The sequence below is a fragment of the Phoenix dactylifera genome, chromosome 5 (genome assembly GCF_051530095.1).
Source record: "Phoenix dactylifera cultivar Ajwa chromosome 5, Ajwa_hap1_PhDact_Kaust_v1.1, whole genome shotgun sequence".
Taxonomy (NCBI): Eukaryota; Viridiplantae; Streptophyta; class Magnoliopsida; order Arecales; family Arecaceae; genus Phoenix; species Phoenix dactylifera.
The window spans coordinates 30,409,940-30,421,044 of record NC_143194.1 but is presented as its reverse complement, the minus strand read 5'-3'; the positions used below and the strand labels follow the sequence as shown (position 1 = coordinate 30,421,044).

Sequence of the window (11,105 nt, the reverse complement as noted above, 5' to 3'; positions counted from 1 at the left end):
ACGAGCCTAGGGTCTTTACAGCAGCGGTAAGCTGTCGATCAGATGAAAACTCCATGGTTGTTGTTGCTTATTATTGGCGAAAGAACCAACCACAACAACCATTGCCTGTTTTGCTGTCCCCACATACCTAATCCCTCATGTGTCCATTAATATGCTTCGTTCTCCAGAACGTGTCATGTCTCCTATCTCTTTCTTTCCTTTTCTTTTAATAATTTGATTACCCACTTATAAATTATAGTCAATAAAAATTTCTCACACGATCAACATCCTACTAGGTGTCGGTCAATTTCACATGCACCTACAAGGAGAAGAGAAACAAATAAGCTTTGGAATTAAAGCCCACCGAGAGAACTTAAAAAGGTGTGGATAAAAAGTAAATTAATCCTAAATGCCGCTTATAAAACAGAAATATTTACCCGTAATGTCAACGTTTCATCGTTCCTATATATTGCATCACTTCCTAGTCTTTTTATGCCAAGTGATAAAAAAAATTATTATATTAGCACAAAGTATGTAATTTGACACTAGTTATGTAGTGAGTAGATTTTAAATGTATTTATAAACTTAATTAAATAATACTTTCAGACTATTCTTTCTGAACGAGATCTTTAGAATTGATCTGGATCTTAGCCCATATAAACTAGAAGATACTGAAAAACATGCTAATTTAGACTAATCATGAGTTGATCATGATATTCGTAATTGGATTCATGGTACCTGTAAATGGATTTGCATCCTTCGTATGGAAGAATATCAAAACTTAAATAAGAGAGTGCATGAGGATCTATATGAATGTATGTTTAGTTTTACATCAGCTGTATGTTGGATAAATTTTGGATATTTATATAAAATAAAAATACTTAAATAATAATTTTTTCTGCAAATATTGTTAGATCCACGGTAGTCAAAGCGTCCTAGCTTAAGGTAATGCACGGAAGCGGAAATCTTTGCTAATAGGAGTCGTAAGAGCACCCGGTGGGAGCCAGCTCTTGCAGGAAGATATAGACCGCTCACCAAACTGCTGCCACTGCTAACTCACATTCTCCCTCCTATAAACCCCACTGAAGCCTCTTTCTTTTTGCCTCCCCTCCGATCCCTTCCCCTTCTCTAATCCACACCCACCATGGGCTATGGCCGGCTCGGCTCGTCCGAGTCCCTCCCCCCCGTCTCCCAATCGTTACCGAGTCAAACCGGTTCAACTCGCCGCAAGCGCCGGTTCATCCTTCTGGGCCTCCTCGCCGTCGTCTTCCTCATCGCCTCCGGCGTCTCGGTGGGCCTCCTGGTCCGCTCCAGGGCCCGCACCTCCGGCTCAGGCACGAACCGCACCCCGACCCAGGCCATCTCCCAGACCTGCGCCCTGACCAGGTACCCGGCGCTGTGCGTGACCTCCCTCCTCGACTTCCCCGGCGCCCTCGAAGCCGGCGACCGCGACCTCGTCCACATCTCCCTCAACATGACCGTCCAGCGCGTCGGCAAGGCGCTCTACCAGGCCTCGGCAGTCGCCGGCGTCTCCATGGACTTCCTCGCCCGCTCCGCCTACGACGACTGCATGGAGCTCCTCGACGACTCCCTCGACCAGCTCTCCCAGTCCCTCGCGGTCATCGCTCCAACCGGCTCCCACCCCGCCGGCGCCTCCGACGAGGACGTCCTCACCTGGCTCAGCTCCGCAGTAACCAACCAGGACACCTGCACCGAGGGCCTCGCCGACGTCGCCAACGGCTACGTCCGGGCCCAGATGGAGACCAACCTTAAAGACCTCGCCGAGCTCGTCAGCAACTGCCTCGCCATCTTCTCCGCCGCCAGCCGGAACAAGGATTTCTCCGGCATCCCCATCCAGAACAAGAAGCGGCGCCTCCTCTCCTCCGCCGGCGACGGAGAATTCCCAGAGTGGGTGGGGCGGAGAGACCGGAGGCTGCTCCAGGTCCCGGCGGCCAAGATCCAGGCCGACATGGTGGTGGCCAAGGACGGTAACGGGACCCACAAATCGATCGCCGACGCCGTCAAGGCCGCCCCCGAGCTCAGCGCCCGCCGCATTATCATCTACGTCAAGGCCGGCCGCTACGTCGAGAACATCAAGGTCGGCCGGAAGAAAACAAATCTGATGTTCATCGGCGACGGCAAGGGCATGACAATCGTCGCCGGATCCCGCAGCGTCGCCGACAAATACACCACCTTCAGCACCGCCACCTTCGGTATATTACCTCGATTCTTTCTCCATCTTAGCTAAAACAATTCACAATGATCAAATCCTAATGTGTTAAAATGACAGCATCGACGGGGAATGGATTCATAATGAAGGACATGACCATCGAGAACTGGGCCGGGCCAGCAAAGCACCAGGCGGTGGCGCTCCGGGTGGGGGCCGACCAAGCCGTCGTGTACCGGTGCAACATAATCGGCTACCAGGACACGCTATACGTGCACTCCCAGCGGCAGTTCTTCCGGGAATGCGACATATTCGGGACCGTCGACTTCATCTTCGGCAACGCGGCGGTGGTGCTGCAGAATTGCAGCTTGTGGGCTCGAAAGCCGATGGAGAAACAGAAAAACACCATCACGGCGCAGAACAGGAAGGATCCCAACCAGAACACCGGCATCTCTATCCATGCTTGCCGAGTCGTCGCCACGCCGGAGCTGGAGCGGGTGAAATGGACTTACCCCACTTACCTCGGCCGGCCGTGGAAGCTGTACTCCAGGACAGTGTATATGCTATCCTACATGGGAGATCATATCCACCCGGCGGGCTGGCTGGAGTGGAATGGTGCGTTTGCGCTGGATACGCTATACTACGGTGAGTATATGAATTACGGGCCGGGGGCGGCCTTGGGGAAGAGAGTGAAATGGCCGGGATATAGGGTGATAACGTTGCCGGAGGAGGCGAGTAAGTTTACCGTAGCGAAGTTTATCTACGGCTCTTCTTGGCTACCCTCCACCGGAGTGGCCTTCATGGCTGGCTTATCCGTATGATTATCTCATCCGTTTCCCTTCTTTTCTTTCAAACTTTTCTTTTATATATGATCTATAAGCGTATGATGATACTAGGTATATATATATAGAGGCTCTTACATATATTTCTTTTTTGTTTCTTTTTTTGTGATTTTTTTTTGGGAAAGGGAATAATTGCAAGTTGTTTAACGTGTTAATTGTATATTGAAAATCCTGATTCCCAGCCTTTTGCTTTGTTCTCGCTGATGTAACTACTAACTAGAGGAATAAATGCTCTTGTGCCCAATTTGGGATATGTGCTCTCTAAATTTTTGTTCATAGTATGTAAAATTCTTTTGGATTGCATCATTGGATACTTCTAATGATAGCACTGGCTCCTAACGAGAATGGTGGTGATCGTATATGCTAATCATAAGACGTTGCATTTGTTTTCAATATTTTTTTATGTTTAGATTAGGTACTGGAAAGCATTACGAATAGGTGATGGATAGGGACACCACGATCTTACGAGATTCCCATGGGTCAAGTAGTTTACGTGGACTAACATACGGCGGATAGGATATAGGAGTAACATGGCTACGGTTGGGAGTTGAATGAAGCCAACAACACAACAGAAGAATGCGAGTGGAGCTCTCGATCGTCACTCGAGCCGAAGGGGTCCATGCTAAGTTTTATACAGGTAGTTATTTTATCTAATTTACCAGCCCAAACTTTTTGGGCTCCAACAACCCACAATACCCCAGATCTCATGATGATTGGCGCTGATATCACATCATTTCCTTCCTTCATCTACACTCCTTCGGCTTTCTCTTCCTAACCTTTTACCTTTCACCCATGGGAGGAAGATGCCAAAGGGTAAAGCTGAAAAGGGTTGCAGAAAGATGCAGCGGAAAAAGTCTCCAGGAGTGTAATGAAGTTTCCAAGTGGAACCTCCCTTTCCAAATGATATAAGTTCACATGATTCCCCCCCCCCCTCCTCTCTCTGACCTCATTTACACTGTGCGGTGTCGGTGGAAGGCTCGCTAGGCGTATGAAATGAAAGCCTATTGGGCAGTGGTGCGACTATTGGGAGGGTTAGAACTTAGAATTTAATTGGGGTGAGTGGGAGTTGATTTGATGCTGATGAGACCACGCTGTGCTAGTGCTTTCTAAATGACAATTCCTGAATCCAACCATATAGTTATCGGTGCGCTTGTGTTTCTCCTCGAGCAAGCATCATGGCACGCTGTTGGCCCCCATGCATGAACAGACGTTCAGCTCTGAATGGGAGGAATATTGTATGCACCAGTGAATTCGTACTCGGCGTTCCAGGAGAATTAAAAGCACATTCTCTTCCTCGCGGAGAAAGGATAGAAGTAAAACTTACGTGGGCTCCGTCTTGATGCTAAGAAAGTGGTGCAAAGGAAATAAAGAAAGAAATAGAAACTAGTGATGCCTCCTTCAGATGTTACCTATATAATTTGGATCTGAACCTTCGTTTTAATTTCTACTATACTCCATCAATATAGTAAGCCATGATGTTGTGTGGCATAGACTGCTACAATTAATCACGCAGGTGGCGTAGTCAATAAAAACATTGAAGAGTCTTAGAGCTCCTTTGTTAAGTTAATTAACAATATAATTAATTAACCTCACCATATATATGTTTATGGTGCAGGGTCCCGAGAATACGACCCTCCAATCTAATATGCAATGTTTAAAATAGCCTTGAATTGAATGTCAGTTGGGCGGAACTCCATGAGAGATCAGCTTAAACTTGTAAGCAACTTTAATATTGATATGAAAATTTTCAGCTTATGAGAACTTGAGCAGTTTTCATTCACTAGCGCTAAAATATTTGAAAGCTAAAAAAAAAGTTAATGCCAATCACGTAACATGTATTGCCGCATTAGCATTTGAAAAGAATTCTTAAATTTAAGTACGAACATTACTTACTCTTTAACATACACCAAAGTCGTAACTAATTTAAAGTTCGTAAGAGATAAAAGTTATAAAAACTAATTTCTAGAAGTTTCTAATTTATACAAACTTTAGAAAACCGGATGGATTTCGACAAAAGATAAAATGGCATTCACTATTTCCGAATCCCGCAATCCTCTGTATTCCAACTTGATCGACTCATTCTTGAAAATGACATGTTCTTATGATTTTATGCTTAAAATTAAATGTCTATTAGCTATCAAGTTGTAGAAAATTCCATTGCTTTTCTTCTCCATATTTGCTTGTAACCATGTTCAAGTGTACATCTTTAGATGGTATAAGTGTATTTTTTTGCCACAGATAGGCAATTTTGTTAATAATCCTCGTACCAGTACTGTCTCCAGAACTCAAGCAGGTATTAGCGTCCATTGAGGTGGTTCAACTGTCACCATTAAGGCGAGGATACATGTACTCACAATTCAAGCGTACACTTAGATGTACGAGCACTGACCGCTGGCAAGTGCTATCTCTTCCTGGTCCACATACCGTTGGTTCACGTGCAGGCACATTGCATGTGTACAAATTCAAAAACAGACCCACAGCCATGCTGAAACAGGGTTCAAGACTTAAATTTGGTAGGGTAGAACACTCACCATTTATGTGTCTCGCGACAGCCATGATTGATGCCTATCATATGCTGCACAAAAATTAGCATATCCCTTGCGGTGTATGGTCTACGCAATCACGATCGTCGTGCAATACATGGATGGCCATAACTGTAGATCGAGCCTCTCTAGCTAATTCAGTCATGAGCTCACACCCAATAATTTTTCACCATGAAAGGTGGATTATAAACACTTCAAATCCCTAGTTAAGCTGTCAAAACCAAATTTAGATCAAGGTGGGTGATGTTTATAATGTAAGATATAATCACAAATCACTGGCCATCCGTGCGTGCATTGTGAGATGGTTGTTGATTGGAAAAATAGTGACCTCTTGGTCTCGGCATTTATTCTTGGCAGGGAAGGGAATGTTGCTGTCTGTCCGAATTCAACAGCACCCACTTGACCCAAGTTAGACACAATAATAAGGTACTTAGGGTCCGTTTGAAAACTTGGAATTGAGAAGAAAGGAATGGAATGGAAGGGAAAGTTAAAAATTTTGATATTTGGGAGTTTTTTAGTGAAGGAAAAGGGAAAGAAAAGGAGGGAATAGGATGAAAAATTTTGGTCTCCAATTCTCTCCTTTCTTTCCTCCCATAAAGTGGGAGGATTTGGAGAGAAAGAAATTGAAACTTAATAAATTTTTGATAATACCTAGTTTATCCTCTACTTATAAGCATGCCCCTTTTATAATAAGGGTATTTTAGTAAAAGTGTTAAAAAGGTATGATTTCTTTTACAAGAAGCGAGGAAAGTCTATTCTATTCCATTCTTTTCTTTTCCCTCCTCATTAAAGTTTTCTTTTCTTTTCTTTTCTCCCCAAAACTCCCAAAGGGAGGCTTAATTACCAGAAATTATAGGGGTGGCAAGAGGACTGTGAGACGTACGCCGGCGTGTAGGTCTCGTTCACCTACGGGCCATGTTGGTCCACCACATATGGCATGGTTTCACCAGACCAGTGAAATCACTTGAACTGGCAGCCGGTTGGCTCTTGGTTGTGTTGTAAAAAGCCCAACTCTGTTTTAGCCTCTGCTGTGGCCATGGAAGCCTTTTTGCATTGCATGAGTTGCTTCATCCTAGAGAGATGGGACCCTGCTCCTAAAGAAAGTAGATGTATGTGTTCAGCAAGTGACATTGACTTATTATTCTTCTTCTTTCGCTTTCTTTAATGTGAGGATAAAGAATGGATTCCTGTTATTGTTTCACCTTGGGCTCGAGTGGTAGTTACCGATTCATGGAACCGACCATTTTTAGGGCATCATCAACATGGTAGAATCATCGACCACCATGGAGCGTGATCGGCCTTTACATACATGATGGATGCTGGTATTTCTAAATCTAATAGGGTTAGCCGATTAAATCATTTTTGCATTTTCACATGCATGATGCTCATGCCTGTAGATGATCAAACTCTTACAAAGAAGTGAGCGAACCCATAAGTCTGATCGTCCCCGTTTCGTTCAAGTTCCTAGTATAGTAGTCAAAGGAGCCGGACAAAGAGAAAGGCTTGTGTCGAGCAAGCTTCCTATGCCCTTTCCTGATGGTCTAGCTTCTACTTTCTTTGTCTCCGATGAGCTTTCGTTTTGCTTCTCCTTAAACAGGACGAGCTCAGTTTCCGTGATGCTCTTTCAGACAGAGAGGGACCCTAAGTCATAGACCGAGAAGGAAGAGAGCAAATTGGGTCTTGAGTTCCTGATAACAATCAACAAATGCAATTTGTGAAATATAAAATGAGCCATGCATAGGTTTTTCCTTTTTTTTATTTTATATGTAGTTGAGGTTCAACGGTGCACATTACATGCGGAAATAGACCAACAAGAGAAGGAGGTGCAATATTTCCAATATTGTTTAACAATTCGAACTTGCTACTATGTAGGATGCTTGAATCCATTCTGATGCATTTTCAATGGAGTGTTGCACAACAGTATTTTGATAGGTAACAAATCATTTTGATAAGTGTCTTTATCATTGAAAAATGAATTAAGCTGAGCCACATGAGCATGTGAAGACACCATACTTTGGGTCATAGTGTATATGTTTGCATTATGGAAAAGTCGCATGCATAGCAAATCTCTTTATCCCTGTCACAAGTGAATCCCAGTTTGCTACCGAAAATAGAAAAAAAAAAGAAAAAGAAAAAAAAAGAAAGGGAATTCAATCATCCCTCTCTACACAGATATTGATGGGCCTGGCCAGTACGTTAAAGTTTGACAAGTTCAGCTTTGAGGCCTGGGCTGTGGGTTTATACTACCGGCCTTCGGCCTTTTTGGGCGAGGGTGTGGACATCCTCCTTTTTTTCTGGCTGTCTTTCCAGGCCTGGTTGCTTAACCTGGGCCAAAGTTTAGCATGTCGTGGCTTTTGCTCGTGCAACACATGGCACCAGTTATATGCTTCATCAAGGCTATAACAGTACTGGGCTAGCCCATCCTCTATAACCTTCTAAATTAAATTAAAATTAAATTAAGGGCGTGTTTGGATATTTCTACAGGATTGTGTTGAAAATCCTGTAGGAGTCGGATATGTTGGCCTATCTAGCTTGCATGTTCTAGCACTGTCTAAATCCAGCTAAACTCTAGCATTTTTTTTTCTTTCACATGATTTGAGTTGGGTGGAGCTTGGTTGATACAACACTAAGCTGAAATGGATGGCCCAATCTAAAAAATCCTGCAGGATTTTTAGTCTGAGCCTATAGGAATAATCAAATATGCTCTAAATAGGAAACAAAGCAGTATTGTAATTTTATTTCTTCTCTACTACTAGGTAACCGAGTTCTCCATGCGAAGCTTCATGTTTCTACCACTTAACACGTGCGCAGCATGTGCCATGCTCTAGTTACATGAGTAACAAAAAGGTCAAGTGTGGTTGGATGTTTGCCAGTGAGTTCATGCATTTCGCTTGGATTCATAGGTGGTTGAATTTTTTATTTGTGAAAATACTTTTTTTTTTTAATCTAGTTAACATTTCCTCATTCATTCTCTAATGAGGTCGTGAATGATTTATAATTAAATCTTGAAAATTATACTAATGTAGCATATATGGTGCCTTATTATCTTATTTTTTTTATTTTGCTTGTTATCTTAGAAATGGATATAGATGAATAACAAAATAATATGATAATAACCACTTTCTTGTCTTTCCATTCTATATTTTCTCCCTTTTGCAATTTTTCTTGAGATAAAAGTGCTATTTAATCCTCTCACTTGAAATAGAAGTTATGTTCTACACTGTATGCACCAAGCCACCAATCACTTCTGCTGCTGATTCTTGTAGACCTCATTCATCAAGCATGAATATAGAAACAAGTATGATCTGTATCTGGGCCTTCGGAGGCGACCTCTCATTGCCTTTTTCCAGTTTGATTTTGTGGCTGAAAATAAAGTAATCAAATTTAGGCTCGGTCCCCCATGGCAACAATCATGCACTAGGGGCCTCCTCGCTTCACTGCCGATTCAAAAGCTGCCGACTGCTTACCTACCTTGGGCTGCCACTGTATGATATTGCTCTCTCAAAGCACCATCGGCAGCCACTTCCGGACAAATTGGCTGCTTGGAAAGCCTCCTCTCACTGTGTGGAAGGATGATTTATTCTTGTCGATTTGGCTGTCCCTCCTGCCACAGTACTGTATGTCCGTCTTCTTACTACCCTCCGGCTTGTGTACCGTGCTGACAGTATCCGACGGTTCTTTTTTCTGGGAAGGCTAGAAATCTATCTTGGGTGGGTTTTGCTTCGTCCGGTGGAATCAATTACCCAGGTATGAGATTTTAAACCTACAGCTAATCAACTGTAGAGTTCTATACGAACATATATTTAGTCTCATATCGATTATTTGTTAGATAGATCTTAAATATTTATATAAAATCAGAAAATTTGAATAATACTTTTCAGCTAATCATTTTGAATAAACATGGAGGAACTCTTACAGCCGATCCAATTTCTATGGCAGCGCCCATGAGTCTTAAACTCTTAATAGGACGGCCTGTGGGCCCTGGCAAGAGTTTCACTGTCAAATCTTATTATCAATTTTCGAACACAGGAGGATGCTCCTATCTGCCACAAAAAAATTTATTAAATTTTTCCCTTGATTTCTAGAAATCTCATCTCTAACAGCCTTGCCAAATGTAAATGGCCAAGGCTGATGGTGCGTACTACGCAACAACATGATGAAGAGGCACACAAACGCATTTTCCCGGCAGTTGTATCAAAAGCTTGGGCTCAAATCCAAGCTTTTTTCATTGGATTCAGAGTCGAGTTACCAGAGTTCTAAAACATTCCTGAGACGAGGTGGTGGTCTTTCTTGAGATGGCACCAAGATCCTTTTCTGGCTCAGCAAAATTTACCAAGCACTTCAGTTATAGGAACGAGCTGCAACTTGAGTTAGTGAAGGATCTACTGCCACCCTTCTTTAATCCTTTATAGCTGTTTTAATTGCCTTTCTTCAGTTGAGACTTGAGAGAGTAGGATTCTAAATTTATTCCCACAAGCACTGCCTTCACTTTCAGGTAAAATGCCACTAATAATACCTTTGAAATCCTTTGTCTCCTTCCGCATTTTTGGAGAATAGCAGGGTTTATCTCTCGAACAAAAAAGAAGAAGATAAACTGAAAAAATTAAACACGGAGAGGTGGCGAAAGCAAAAAAAAAAAAACTTCAAATAAAGAAGGACCAGACCCTCAAATTAACAAGGGGGGAACAAAAATCTATTCTATATTACACCCACATTGCTTTAAAAAAATAATCTATCCCTCATTTCTTTCTCTTTTTTTGGTTTTTTGCAATTTCTTTCTCGATCTAATCGGATGCGAATCCGATCCGATCATATCAGCACCGGAACCCTAGGACGGCGCCGTCGCCGGCGGAGACCGCGACGAGGCAGGTGGCGGTGGCCTCGACGTGGTGCGTGAAGAAGCGCAGGACCCGGACTCTCCCCTTGACCCGCATCCGGGACTCGACCTCCATGCCGGCCCCCGGCGGCGGCGGCGGCGAGGCCGGGAGGGGGAAGGAGTCGACGGCGAAGCTGGCGGCCATATACTGGGTGCGGCCGCCGTCGATCTGGCCGGCGGGGATGAACATGAAGCCCACCTGGTTGCCGGCGTAGACGAGCTGGAGCGTACTGTCGTAGTGGGAGAAGGCGGCGCGGTTGGGGTTGCGCACCGCCGCGTACTGGGCGAAGGTGAAGCTGACGGTTCCGTTGGCGGCGGAGAAGCCCGGAAACTGGATGGAGTCCACTTGGATCTTGGGGTCCCGGGGCCGGAAGAAGACGAGGAACACCACCACCAGCGCCCCCGCTACCAGGATTAGAAACACCGTCGCCACCACGCAGGATGCGAGGTTCGTCTTCCCTCCGCCGCCGCTTCTCCGCCGGCCCGAGGCTTCGGGAGATTTGTCCATTGAAGTAGTCCGGCGATCGGGCCTTCTTGCTTGGAAATTCTCCGCGTCTCTACTTTCCCTTCTCTCGGTGCTCCCCGGTTTTGTTTCCGGAATCAGAGAGAGAAAGGGGGTAGATGCTGTTTATTTACTACTTTCTACAGAAGAGTGAAGCAGCAGCGTGCGCGGGGGAAACGGGGGTTAAAAGGCCCGA

General features: G+C 44.3%; 2 protein-coding genes across 2 annotated transcripts; one reads left to right on the top strand and one right to left on the bottom strand.

Moving 5' to 3' along the window:
* Window positions 1–1,030: 1,030 nt before the first annotated feature.
* Window positions 1,031–3,241, top strand: LOC103702519 (putative pectinesterase/pectinesterase inhibitor 61). Its single transcript, XM_008784985.6, has 2 exons — window positions 1,031–2,192; window positions 2,270–3,241. Exons 1-2 carry the CDS (start codon window positions 1,124–1,126, stop codon window positions 2,965–2,967), a joined length of 1,767 nt encoding a protein of 588 aa, XP_008783207.4. The 5' UTR covers window positions 1,031–1,123; the 3' UTR covers window positions 2,968–3,241.
* Window positions 3,242–9,424: 6,183 nt separating this feature from the next.
* Window positions 9,425–11,105, bottom strand: LOC103702518 (uncharacterized). Its single transcript, XM_008784984.5, has one exon. The coding sequence runs from the start codon at window positions 10,913–10,915 to the stop codon at window positions 10,346–10,348; it is 570 nt and encodes a 189-aa protein (XP_008783206.3). The 5' UTR covers window positions 10,916–11,105; the 3' UTR covers window positions 9,425–10,345.

Coding starts and splice junctions, on each gene's coding strand:
- LOC103702519 (XM_008784985.6), top strand. CDS start 1,124: ATGGGCTATGGCCGGCTCGGCTCGTCCGAGTCCCTCCCCCCCGTCTCC. Junction 2,193..2,269: donor CTTCAGCACCGCCACCTTCG/GTATATTACCTC, acceptor TTAAAATGACAG/CATCGACGGGGAATGGATTC.
- LOC103702518 (XM_008784984.5), bottom strand. CDS start 10,915: ATGGACAAATCTCCCGAAGCCTCGGGCCGGCGGAGAAGCGGCGGCGGA.